This window comes from Pristiophorus japonicus, chromosome 2 (genome assembly GCF_044704955.1).
Source record: "Pristiophorus japonicus isolate sPriJap1 chromosome 2, sPriJap1.hap1, whole genome shotgun sequence".
NCBI classification, from domain to species: domain Eukaryota; kingdom Metazoa; phylum Chordata; class Chondrichthyes; family Pristiophoridae; genus Pristiophorus; species Pristiophorus japonicus.
The window spans coordinates 103,721,653-103,735,850 of NC_091978.1; the positions used below are offsets into that span (position 1 = coordinate 103,721,653).

At 46.2% G+C, this 14,198-nt stretch overlaps 1 protein-coding gene across 3 annotated transcripts in view; it reads left to right on the plus strand.

The window, feature by feature from the left end:
- The window catches only part of atp8b5b (ATPase phospholipid transporting 8B5b), a 506,562-nt gene that overhangs the window by 133,310 nt on the left and 359,054 nt on the right, over positions 1-14,198 (plus strand). For all 3 annotated transcript variants that reach the window (XR_011588690.1, XM_070868497.1, XM_070868507.1), the window contains exons 5-6: positions 5,186-5,299; positions 13,832-13,930. Coding sequence is in view for 2 of the 3 variants with exons in the window: in XM_070868497.1 (XP_070724598.1) it covers positions 5,186-5,299; positions 13,832-13,930 (213 nt within the window). In the remaining variant the exon portion in view is untranslated. The remainder of the gene's footprint in view (positions 1-5,185; positions 5,300-13,831; positions 13,931-14,198) is intronic.

The following is a 14,198-nucleotide window of genomic DNA, read 5'->3' on the forward strand; positions in this document are numbered from 1 at the left end:
TCCCACAGATTTAAAAGCTGCATATGGTGTAAGCATGCATCTCTTGCTCCCTACACCTACCCTCAGCACAACTATACCCTTGTGCCTTCCTCATTTCAGGCACACACAAATCCAGCCTGCCCAGGCAGTAGTTGACCAAGAAGAGGGAGATTTCACATTCCCAGCCTCCAGCACCTTCAGGTCATCCTGCAAGGCCATCTGCACTGTCCCCCATTGAAAATCAGCAGCCTTCCACGAGCCATGCTGCAGCCACTGGGGTAGTACTGCGTAACATCACTAGGATAGGCAAAGGCATACACAAGAGAATGCACAAGGGTGATTCGTTGATTTTTTAAAATCTAATATTGGATGCATATGTGAATAAATGATTGGGAAGTTTGCTTTGTGGTGACTTTTATTTCAGCATAGTGGCCAAGTGGACACTGATGGTCAGAAACAGAGGGAAGGTAAGGTGTGGGATAAATGTTGAAAGGGGAATTGGGGTTGTGTTCACTGGTATCGCAGGCCGATGATTCGATCCTGGATATCCCAGCCAGAAAGGGGCTGTCTGGGTTGCTTTCCTCCTGCTTTTTCCTCTTCTGCTTCCTCCTCCTTCTGCGAGCAGCCTGTCCCCTTTGCTACTCTGCTCCATCTCCACGTGATGTTGCAGCCTAAGGGAACTGCAACTCGAGCCCCCAGGTCTGTAGCAAGTGGTGTTCTGGGAGGCCTTCCTTTATCAGCCAAAGCCTTGTAAATGCCCCTGCACACTTTAACAACTTTTTAAATGTATTGCACCAACCTGCTACTCCAATAAATGTAAAAACAACAGTCCAAAAGCAAAAATCTAAACTTACCTGAAAGATGTATGGCCCTTTAAGAAGTGCTGGCAGCATTTCTGTTGTCCTGCTGCTCGCACGTTTTTCTGTGTGTGGTTTGGAGAGGGCGGTTTCAAGAGCCGACTGAAGTCATGAATTGTACCATTTAAATATGGGCAGCGAGTGCAGGCAACAGCAGTGCTGCCGACCTGCCCAGAATGACGGAAGCTGTGTTCCACGCCGGAAGCTGGCAGAAGCGAGGCAGCCACTATTTTTTCAGCAAAAGCAGCCTTAATGGCTGTTATGTATGCAACCCTATGTAACCAGTATTATACTGCCACCAGAGGGTGTATCTGTTGGAGTCCCAAGGGATCCCAGCATCCCTTGGGAACATTGTATATATGCAGGCCTCCCATGCTGTACCAGCACTCTGGAGTTAGAATAAAGGAACTAAGATCACACTTGCTCACGTCTGCAGTACTCAGTTACATTATTTTATTTGAGACATAACTGGCGACGAGCTAACGAACCACCACGCAAAAATGCAGAGAACTGTTGGCATCCTGGAGAAATTCTCAGAAGGGGACGATTGGGAAGCCTTCGTGGAGCGACTCGACCAATACTTCATGGGTAACGAGCTGGAAGGGAGCGCGAACGCTGCCAAACGAAGGACAATCCTCCTCACCATCTGCGGGGCAACAACCTATGGCCTCATGAAGAATCTACTTGCTCCGGTGAAACCAACAGCCAAATAGTATGAAGAACTGTGTACGCTGGTCCGGGAGCACCTAAATCCGAAGAAATCCGCAGATTGTGAGGAGGATTGTCCTTCGTTTGGCAGCGTTCGCGCTCCCTTCCAGCTCGTTACCCACGAAGCCTTGGTCGAGTCGCTCCACGAAGGCTTCCCAATCATCCCCTTCTGAGAATTTCTCCATGATGCCAACAGTTCTCTGCATTTTTGCATGGTGGTTCGTTATCTCGTCGCCACACCTGGAGTATTGTGTACAGTTTTGGTCTCCTAACTTGAGGAAGGACATTCTTGCTATTGAGGGAGTGCAGCAAAGGTTCACCAGACTGATTCCCGGGATGGCGGGACTGACCTATCAAGAAAGACTGGATCAACTGGGCTTGTATTCACTGGAGTTCAGAAGAATGAGAGGGGACCTCATAGAAACATTTAAAATTCTGACGGGGTTAGACAGGTTAGATGCAGGAAGAATGTTCCCAATGTTGGGGAAGTCCAGAACCAGAGGTCACAGTCTAAGGATAAGGGGTAAGCCATTTAGGACCGAGATGCGGAGGAACTTCTTCACCCAGAGAGTGGTGAACCTGTGGAATTCTCTACCACAGAAAGTTGTTGAGGCCAATTCACTAAATATATTCAAAAAGGAGTTAGATGAGGTCCTTACTACTAGGGGGATCAAGGGGTATGGCGAGAAAGCAGGAATGGGGTACTGAAGTTGAATGTTCAGCCATGAACTCATTGAATGGCGGTGCAGGCTAGAAGGGCCGAATGGCCTACTCCTGCACCTATTTTCTATGTTTCTATGTTTCTATGAACCTGGAAGAGGTTCTAAGTCAGCTAGATCGTGTGGGACTCAGGTTGAAACGCTCGAAGTGTGTTTTCCTGGCGCCAGAGGTCGAGTTCATAGGGAGAAGAATCGCGGCAGACGGCATCAGACCCACCGACGCCAAGACGGAGGCCATCAAGAACATGCCGAGACCACAGACGTGATGGAGCTGCGGTCGTTCCTGGGACTCCTCATTATTTTGGTAAATTGCTACCCAGGTTAAGCACCTTGCTAGAACCTCTACATGTGTTGCAACGTAAGGGAGATGACTGGGTATGGGGGAAATCACAAGAGGCTGCTTTTGAGAAAGCCAGAAATCTGTTATGTTCCAACAAACTGCTTGTTCTGTATGACCCATGTAAACGTTTAGTGCTAGCTTGCGATGCCACTTCGGATGGCGTCGGGTGTGTGTTACAACAAGCAAACGAATCGGGAACATTGCAACTGGTCGCCTATGCGTCTAGGAGTTTGTCCAAGGCCGAAAGGACCTACAGCATGATTGAAAAAGAAACTCTGGCATGCGTTTACGGGGTAAAAAAAATGCACCAGTATCTGTTTGGGCTTAAGTTCGAATTAGAAACTGACCATAAGCCGCTCATATCGCTATTCTCAGAGAGCAAAGGTATTAATACCAATGTCTCTGCTCGCATCCAAAAATGGGCGCTCATGCTGTCTGCATATAACTATGCATTCCGCCACAGACCAGGCACAGAGAACTGCGCTGATGCTTTCAGTTGGCTACCATTGCCCACCACCAGGGTGGAAATGGCACAGCCTGCAGACTTGCTCTTGGTAATGGATGCATTTGAAAACGAAAAGTCACCCATTACAGCCTGCCAGATCAGGACCTCGACCAGCCAGAATCCTTTACTGTCCCTTGTAAAAAACTGTGTCCTCCATGGAAGCTGGTCCAGCATCCCAGCGGAGATGCATGAAGAGATCAAGCCGTTCCAGCAAAGACAAAATGTCCATACAGGCGGACTGTCTTTTGTGGGGTAATCGCGTGGTTTTGCCTAAGAAAGGCAGGGAAACGTTCAAACATGACCAACACAGTACCCACCCAGGCGTAGTAATGATAAAAGCTGTAGCCAGATCCCATGTGTGGTGGCCTGGCACCAACTCAGATTTGAGTCTTGCGTGAGCCAATGCAACACTTGCTCTCAACTGAGCAATGCACCCAGGGAGGCACTGCTAAGTTTGTGGTCATGGCCCTCCAAACCATGGTCTAGGAGCCACGTTGACTTTGCTGGCCCGTTTCTACGCAAAATCTTTTTGGTTGTTGTGGGTGCTTATTCAAAATGGATTGAGGTGTAATAATGTCTGTAAGCAAGTCCACTGCCACCATCAAAAGCCTACGAGCCATGTTTGCCATGCACGGCCTGCCTGATGTCCTTGACAGCGACAATGGACCGTGCTTCACCAGTGCTGAAGTCAAGGAATTCATAACCCGCAATGGGATCAAGCACGTCACATCTGCCCCATTCAAGCCCGCATCCAACGGCCAGGCAAAACGGGCAGTCCAAACCATCAAGCAAAGCTTGAAACGCGTGTCGGAAGGCTCCCTGCAGATCCGCCTATCCCGAGTCCTGCTCAGCTACCGCATCAGACCCCACTCGCTCTCTGGGGTTCCACCAGCCGAGCTGCTCATGAAAAGGGCGCTCAAAACAAGGCTCTCTCTTGTCCACCCTGATCTCCATGATCATGTTGAGGACAGGCGGCATCAACAAAGCATGTACCATGATCTCGCAAATTTGTCACTTGATATTGAAGTCAATGACCCTGTATTTGTATTCAACTATGGACATGGTCCCAAATGGCTTGCTGGCACTGTCATAGTCAAAGAAGGGAGTCTGGTGTTTCAGGTCAGATTCACAAATGGACTTACTTGCAGAAAGCATTTGGACCAAACCAAACTGCGATTCAGACAGTCACGAGCAACCCGAAGAGGACACCACCAACTTTGACCCTCCAACACACACACAAGTGGCAACCGACATCACGGTTGACCACGAAGCTGAATTCATCATCCCCAGCAGCCCAGCAAGGCCAGCTGCATAGCAGCCCAGTGAAGCACTAACCAACTCACCTACACCTGCATTTGTGCCGCGACAATCGACTAGGGAGCAAAAGGCCCCAGATCGTCTCACCCTGTAAATAAGTGAACTATTGACTTTGGGAGGGAGTGATGTTATGTATGCAACCATGTGATACCAGTATTATACCGCCACCAGAGGGCGTACCTGTTGGAGTCCCAAGGGATCCAAGCATCTCTTGGGAGCACTGTATATAGGCAGGCCTCCCATTCTGTACCAGCACTGCAGTTAGAATAAAGGAACGAAGGTCACACTTACTCACGTCTGTAGTACTCAGTTACATTACTTTCTTTGAGACATAACAATGGCCAGTGCCAAAGCTCCCAATTTGGCGGTCATAGGCTCTGATTTTATTTCACAAAGAATACAAATTATTGATCTACTCTATAATAGAGAAACAGTCAAAAAATATTATATTTCTATTAACATAGTTTATAACAAAGGAGGGGTTCCCATGTATTCATCTTAAAGTGCTCCCTTCTACTTGATTTATTACCACGCATAAGAATCTTTGAAATAAATAAAATAAAATGCTCTTTTCACATTTCTATAGTTATTCAATTAAGTATATTTTATTTTTAAATGATTTATGTTCCATGATTCATCCCTTCCAAATCACATCTCATGCAATGATCACTGGTTCATTGAATTTGATGTGAAGATACTGTAATTACTAATGTATTTTGCTTAATTTCACGTACTTAACACACTTTGTCTTGCATTTCAGAACAATAGGATTAAAACCTCCAAATATAACATTTTCACGTTCTTGCCAATCAACTTGTTTGAACAGTTCCAGCGAATTGCCAATGCTTATTTTTTATTTTTACTAATTTTGCAGGTAAGTGTTTATTTTTATCTGTGTAGATGTTACCTTAAAGCTCACCTCTTTGACCAAGCTTTTAGTCACCCTAATATATCCTTCTTTGGCTTGGTATTGATTTTTGCTAATTCCAATTTCTATGAAACACCTTCGGACATTTTTCTACATTAAATGCGCTATATAAATGCAAGTTTTTAAATTATTTTATAAACTGTATGTATATATAATGAAAGTGCTCATTGGAATATTCTCATTTTTATAGTCATAATGAGGGAAGATTTCCTCTCTATTTGTAACATTCAAATCCATTCTTGAGGAATCATTTACAATTTTGCAACATGTGGTACACTGAGAAAACTATTGTCAATGAAAATGCTTTGGTTATTCAACCTTGAATGGAAAATACTGGGAGGACCTCATTGAGCAACATAAAATAATAAACAGTATCGAAAAGAAAAATCCTATTGCAGTAGTGCACAGGTAGAGCTAGAAATTCAGTTCGGGGTGCTAAATTTTGAAAAGTTGAAAAGGTAGCGCCAGGCACTAATCATTCTCTCCTGCAGCGATATTCAGTTTTAGCACTTTAAGAGGAAATGGAGCACAAAGTCAAGCGCTAAACACTTCTCTTAGAGTGCTCAAGTTCAAGAGCGGAGCAGTAGCGGCAGAACGCTGTAAAGTCCTTACTCTACAGCATGAAACCACACGAGGCACATTCTGGGGACAAGGTCACTCTGTGACCTTAACTCCTTATTCAGAGGACTCAAAAGACCATGACCCTGCGTGGGACCCCCCTTTTTATACCTGTGAGATCAGGTAAGGAGTGTCTCCCACAAGTTCACCCCTTGTAGTTAAGGTGTGCATACAGTACCAAGGTTGAGTGTATACAGTAATAGTGGTGTTTTACATACATGACATCACCTCCGCCCCCGCCCCCCCAGCCCCCAAAATCTTATTGGGATCATAGGTTTAGTCTTTCAGGTGGTCTACACTCCCTCGTGGAGCGCCGCAGCCGGGTCTCTGGTTGTTGGGCACTGACGTGAGTGTCTGTCACCCTGTGGTGATTCTGGTCTGTCCGGGCTGACCGCAGGGACTGTGCATTCTTCTGATTGCTCTTGTTGCTCGTTCACTGGCGGTGTTGTGAGCTCCATCTCATGGTCTTCTTCAGGTTCCTCCGTGTCGATGCTGAACCTTTCTTTCACTTGGTCCAGATGCTTACGGCATATCTGACCATTGTTAAGTTTTACCACGATGACCCTATTCCCCTCTTTGTCAATTACAGTGCCCTCAAACCATTTGGGCCCCATGGTGTGATTGAGGACGAATACAGGATCATTTATTTCTATACATCTCCCCCTTGAATTACGGTCATGGTACTCGTTTTGTGACTTGCGTTGCCCTCAACTATGTCGGTCAGGACTGAGTGAATGAGGGACAACCGAGTTTTGAGTGTCCGTTTCATTAGTAGCTCTGCGGGCGGGAACCCCGTGAGCGAGTGCGGTCGGAATCTGTAGGCCAGCAGGAGACGCGATAGGCGGTATTGTAGGGAGAGTCCTTGAATCCTGAGCATACCTTGCTTAATGATTTGGACCACACGTTCAGCCTGGCCATTGGAGGCCAGCTTGAACGGCGCAGTCCTGACGTGATTGATGCCATTGCCCGACATAAACTCTCGGAATTCGTAGCTTGTGAAACATGGGCCGTTATCACTAACCAGGATGTCCAGCAAGCCATGGGTTGCAAAGATCGCATGTAGGCTTTCCACGGTGGTGGATGACGTGCATGAATTCAGAATGATGCACTCGATCCATTTCAAGTACGCATCTACCAAAATAAGGAACATCGTACCCATGAACGGGCCCGTGTAGTCAACTTGAATGCGTGACCATGGCCTGGTGGGCCAGGGCCACGGGCTGAGCGAGGCCTCCCTGGGGGCATTACCCATCTGGGCACATGTCGTGCACCTGCGAACACAGTGTTCCAGGTCTGAATCAATTCCAGGCCACCAAATTTGTGACCGGGCAATGGCCTTCATCAGCACAATGCCTGGGTGCTCGCTGTGGAGTTCCCTGATCAATGCCTCCCTGCCCTTATGGGGCATAACTACCCGGCTGCCCCATAGTTGGCAGTCGGCTTGGATGGAAAGCTCATCCATCCGTCTATGGAACGGTCTGACCTCCTCGGGGCATGCTCTGTGTGCGGGTGTCCAATCTCCAGTCAGGACACATTTCTTAATCAGGGATAGGAGGGAATCTCTGTTGGTACAGATTTTGATCTGGCGGGCTGTGATGGGGGAGCCTGCTCTCTCAAAGGCATCTACAGCCATGACCATCTTGGCGCTTTGCTCCGCTGCCCCCTCAGTGGTGGCAAGTGGAAGCCTGCTGAGCGAGGCAGCGCAATTTTCAGTGCCAGACCGGTGCCGGATGGAGTAGTCATATGTAGCCAGCGTGAGAGCCCATCGCTGTATGCGAGCTGATGCGTTGGCATTGATGGCCTTGCTGTCTGACAACAGGGATGTTAATGGCTTGTGGTCCGTCTCTAATTCAGACTTCCTACCAAATAGGTATTGATGCATTTTTTTTACACCATAGGCACATGCAAGCGCTTCCTTCTCGACCATCCCATATCCCCGTTCTGCTTGAGAGAGCGACCTGGAGGCATAAGCCACAGGTTGTAGTTGAACCTCAGCATTGCCCTGCTGCAACACGCACCCAACCCCATAGGGCGATGTATCACATGTCAGAACCAATTTTTTACAGGGATCGTACTGGGTCAACAACTTATTTGAACAAAGTAGGTTATGCGCCCGATCAAAAGCCCGTTTCTGACAGTCCCCCCGAAACCAATCGCAACCCTTACTCAGGAGTGCATGTAGTGGCTCCAACAACGTGCTCAAGTTTGGCAGAAAGTTCTCGAAATAGTTCAATAGTCCCAGGAATGAACGCAACTCCGATGTGTTGCAGGGCCTGGGTGCCCGTCGAATCGCCTCTGTTTTGGATTCGGTGGGCCGAATCCCATCTGCAGCAACCCTCCTGCCCAGAAACTCAACCTCAGGAGCTAAAAACACACATTTAGACTTCTTGAGTCGCAGGCCCACCCGGTCCAGTCAGCGTAGCACCTCCTCCAGGTTGTGGAGGTGTTCTTCGGTGTCTCTACCCATGATGAGGATGTCGTCCTGGAATACGATCGTTCCAGGAATGGATTTAAGCAGGCTTTCCATGTTTCGTTGAAAAATCGCGGCCGCTGATCGAATGCCAAACTGTTATAGACGAACAGTCCCTTGTGTGTGGTGATGGTGATCAGTATTTTAGATTCGTCGGCCAGTTCCTGGGTCGTATAGGCTGAAGTGAGGTCCAACTTGGTGAACAGCTTGCCGCCTGCCAGCGTGGCGAAGAGGTCCTCCGCTCTCGGGAGCGGGTATTGATCTTGTAGGGACACCCGATTGATGGTGGCCTTGTAGTCGCCACAGATCCTGACAGAGCCATCCGCTTTTAGAACGGGAACGATGGGGGTCACCCAGTCACTGAATTCTACAGGCGGGATGATGCCCTCTCTCAACAGCCGGTCCAGTTCGCTCTCGATCTTTTCCCGCATCACATACGGCACCGCTCTGGCTTTGTGGTGCACTGGCCTGGCGTCCGGGGTGATGTGTATCCTTACTTTAGTGCCTTTGAAAGTCCCGATGCCAGGTTGGAATAGTGAATTGAATTGTGAGCATGAACTTCGCTCCACAGATGCCATTGCGTGAACATTCCCCCATTTCCACTTCATCTCGGCTAACCAGCTCCTCCCCAATAGTGTGGGATCATTGCCCGGGACAATCCAGAGCGGCAGCCGATTCACTAACCCATTGTGTGTGACAGCCAACATTGCACTGCCTAACACCGGAATGATTTCTTTCGTGTAAGTCTGTAATTGTGTCTCAATACGTGCTAATTTGGGTCTACTGTCTTTCAGTGGCCATAGCTTCTCAAATTGCTGAACGCCCATGAGTGACTGGCTGGCTCCAGTGTCCAGCTCCATGCATACAGGGATACCATTTAATAAAACCCTCATCATCATTGGTGGCGTTCTGGTGTATGAACTGTGAGTATTCGCCACATGGACCCGCTGAACTTCGGCGTGCATCGATTCGCCCCAAAAGTCATCCTGCCTCAAAGAACCCTCTTCTGGTCTATCCGCCTCATATATTAGCCTGGTTGCAGACTTCCTGCACATTCGAGCTAAGTGGCCACTGAGATTGCAGTTCCTGCAGACAAACTGTTGAAATCTGCAAGATCTAGCTGAGTATTTTCCCCCACACCTCCAGCATGAGTTAAAGTTTCCATTGTTGGGAACAAAGGGACTATGGCCAGGCATTCCGCGTTGACTGTCCCTTTGACTGCTCTTAAGTACCCTATTGATGGGTGTCAATGGCCCCATCCTGGGCCGCACTGTCTCTTGTGATGGCGTGAATGTCCGTTCAGCCTGCCATTGTCTCTGTTGAAGTCTTACTCTGAGGTCTATAGCTGCCTGGGGAGGCTGCCCCTTCCTGCCTGCGGGGCTCTGAGTTGCATTGATGATGTTGACTCCCTGATCCATCGCCGCGTTAAAGAGGCAGAATTGCGCGCATATATTATTTTCGTCTCTTCCTCCCCTGCCATGAAAATTTGAGCCATCAACGCCGCCGCTTCCAAGGTCAAATCCTTGGTCCCAATTAATTTGCGGAAAATTCCCACATGACCGATGCCCTCGATAAAGAAGTCCCTTAGCATCTCCCCCCTGCAGGCGTGTGTGAACTTACAGAGGCTGGCCAAACGCCGGAGGTCCGCTACGAAGTCCAGTATGCTCTGTCCTTCATGGCGTCGGTGGGTGTAGAATCTGTGTCGGGCTATATGTATGTTACTCGCCGGCTTGAGGTGCTCCCCGATCAATTTGCTAAGTTCTTAAAGGTTTTGTCCGCTGGCTTTTCGGGTGCTTCATGAGTCCTTCATGAGCGCGTAAGTCTTTGGTCCGCAGCTGGTCAAAAGGTGAGCCCTTCGTTTGTCGGCCGTTGCATCCCCCAGCCATTCTTTCGTAACGAAGCTTTGCTTTAACGAAGAAATCCGGCAGTTAAGCCGAGGCGGGGACTGGTGGATCCAGGAGGTAAGTGGCTTTATACCTACCTCCTGGATCCACGGTCCGTATATAATCTACCCCCTGCGATTGGAGACCCCACCACGAGGTCTCTGATCACTTCCCCAGGGCCAGCGATCCACACTATGAGACCTACTCTCCATCCCTCCCCCCCCACTCCCTTCCCCCCCACCCACCCACGATGACACTGAGACCGGCCACAATTCTCCGGTGGCCGGTCCAATCCTCTCTGCCTAACCCTTCCGATCCCCAGCCCCCCCCACACCCAGATCCTCCAACAGCCTTGCCAATCCCTGCTCACCACATCCCCGATCCTCTCCTCCTGATCTCTGATCTTCCTGCTTCTGTTCCCCGACCCCCCTGCGATTCCAAACCGCTCCTTCACCGCATCTACAGGCCTACCCGCTCGCAGCCAACCAGCCTCTTAATCTGGCTGGCTGCCGGCAGGAATCCGAGGCCTCACACGCAAATCATGCCCTGCCGTTAAAGTCAGAAGGGCCTAGAGGAAACCCAGCTTCCCTGGTTTCCTGCCAGCCTCAGAAGCCCCTCCCCTGTCTCCAACCCGCCGACCTGAATAAAATTTCGACCACAATTTCTACAAATTATTTATGCTGTATTAAGCTGTATTGGGAGAGACACCACATGGGAATTTACTCTGAACTTCTCCTGCTCCGCTGCTGTTATTTGACCGGAACAGCAGCGGAAATCTTGTTTCCGTGCAACGTTATTTTGGTGGAGCCATAGCAGCTCGAGGAAATTTTAGTTTCTATAGTCTTTCTGGATGGATAAGCTAAATTGGCTTTCTAATCCATATGTTATCTTGTGATGAGCTTACTTAAGTTTTAATGAATTCTAACAAATATGTACATATGAAGCTTTTCAATGCTGGGGGTTGTTTTGGTATGAAGTAAAACCAAGTACTAAAGTAGTTATATGCACATAGCTAGAAATTTATTGTTGGCGTAAGGTGATGATCTTCAATATAGACAGATATGGAAAGAAATTAAGCACTTGCAAATAAAACATTCTCACAGATGGAGTTGTTAAAATGTGAATCAAATGTTTGAATAAAATGTCATGAGGGTATATCAGGTTTTAGAATTATACTAAAGCCAATCACAGTGTGCTATTTCACCAGTGAGTAAATTAAATACAATACATTCAAATTTTTTATTTTAAAAAAATCATGAAATTAAAATACAGGCAAATCTCATTTAGCAGGATACGGATCTAACGGAAAACCCGCTGTAACGGAATTTAAAATAACTGTCACACACGTGAATATCTCGCTCACTTCAACTATCAATTACACATAAATTGACGCAGGCATGGACTTCTTTCTCACTTTTCAACTGTCAAACGCATTGAAAGAAGTTCAAGCAGTCGGGTGTACAATTTAAAATGTCTTGTGGCACTAAAAGGAAATGAAAACTATTGAGCATTCAGCAGAAATTAGAAATTATAAAGAAGTCTGAAGCTGGCAGATGTGTGCGTACCTTGATGGACGAATATGAAGTTAGATCATCAAAAATTTACTATGTCAAGAAGCAAAAGAAAGATTTAGAAAGTTTCACCGATGCTTCTGAATCTCTCGTGAAGGCAATGCCCCGCAAGAATTTGCGAAAGCCGAAGCTTGACAAACTAGACCAAGTGCTTTATGAATGGTTTTCTTTTGAAACGGTCTGAAGGTGTGGCAATTTCAGGGCCAATGATTACAGCAAAGGCCAAGGACGTCAAGATGAAAATGAATCAAGTTGAAGAGTGCATTTTCTCAGAGGGCTGGCTCACACGTTTTAAGCAGCGCCACGGCATTCGCGGTGAGAAAAAAAATCAGCAGACAATGAGGCTGCACAGAATTATTCAAGAACATTTGCTGAAATGGTGCAAGAAATGAAATTGACCGCAGATCAAATATACAATGCCGATGAGACTGGCTTACTATGGAGGTGTTTGCCAACTGCTACGTTAGCTGCAGCAGGGGAGAAGGAAGCTGCGGGCTTTAAAATGAATAAAGAGAGGTTAACAATCTTGAATTGTGCCAATGCCCCTAGAGAATATAGACTTCCACTTTTAGTGATTGGCAAATCAATGAAACCACGTGCTTTAAAAGGAATTGCTCATTTACCAGTTAGCTATAAGGCTCAGAAAAGTGCGTGGATGGACAAGGACATATTCATGGAATGATTTTCAACAGAATTCGTGCCCCAAGTTCGAGAAAACATGAAGAAAATAGGCAAACCTAGTGGAAAGTGTGTGCTGCTTCTGGACAATTGCAGAGCACACCCGCATGAGTCAAAATTAGTGTCCAGTTGTGGCAACGTCTTTGCATGCTATCTGCCCCCCAATGTGACCTGTGGTTCAGGGTGTTATCCAAAACTTCAAGGGCCACTATAGGAATGACTTCATATGCAAATTGATTAATAGCGATCAATCAATCTCTGATTCCAGAGAGCATACAATATTAAAGATGCCATCTATGCATGCTCTCTGGCATGGAGAGAAGTAAAAACCGTTACATTGAAGAGGTGTTGGCGCAAGCTGTGGCCCAATGACATATTCAAAGACAGTGCGTCTGATGACGAAGAATTCGAAAATTTCTATGTACAGGCTAATAAAAAACAGGTTGTTACAGAAATCGTGGAGATTGTCAGCAGTGCGCACGAAACAAACGCACTTAAATCCCTAGCAGAAGATGACATTGCTAAATGGATAGATGTTGACATCGACACAGATGTAGCATAAATTCATACTGACGAGGAACTTATCGGCATAGTCACCAATAAAGACAAATCTGATGAAGAGGTGAGCGATTCAGACAATGAAATTGAAGAAAAAGAAAAAAAGACTTGGACACGTGCTGAAGAAGCAATGAAATATGTCGTTGGTTTTTTTGAGGAGAATTCTCATTTGACTTCTCACGGGGTTCTGCAAACTCATATCATCCACAACATTTTAATTAAGAAGAAAATGAATTCATTTAAACAAGCAGATATAAGATCACTATTTTAAAAATCAAGCAGTTTTAACAGAATAAAATAATTTTTAATTTTGAGACGTTATGAATCAATTTTCATGTATTTTATTATGTTCACATTCAGATAACACGACTAAATCTTCGTGGGTGGTTCTATCACCTTCAAATATCAGCTTTAAAATGTAAATTCGTCCAAAGGAAAATTCGTTTACCCGGAATTGCCGAATCCCCGAGCGATCCAGATAAACGAGAGTTTACTGTACATATGTAATTTCTGACTATAATGAATATTGAAAACTGTTAATTCAAACCTTTTTTTATTCATTTGTGAAATATTACAATATAATTACATATCTTGATGCTTTCACTGCAATAAAAATAATGCTACTTTTAATAGTTATTTACAAGATATTTTTGTCAGTTATTTCAGAATTATTAAATGTATTGTCACTTACTTCTTTCAGCTTATTCCACAAGTCTCATCTCTGTCCTGGTCTACCACTGTTGTACCCTTAATGCTGGTATTGATAATAACAGCAGTGAAAGATGCCATTGATGATTATGTAAGTTCTTTTTACAATTCTATATCTTTATCTGTTTTAAGAAAAATAGGCCCCAAGATTCAACGTCATTTTGGAGGTAAATTTCTGCGGGGGTCTGCTGTAAAACTAGTCGAGTAAATACTGTTTTTCCGAGATTTCCGTGACTCTTCAGCCGAACTTACCTAGAATTATTAGAGCTCTTTAAGGATGTAACGAGCAGGTGGATAAAAGGGAACCAGTAGATGTAGTGTATTTGAATTTCCAAAAGGCATTCGATAATGTGCCACAT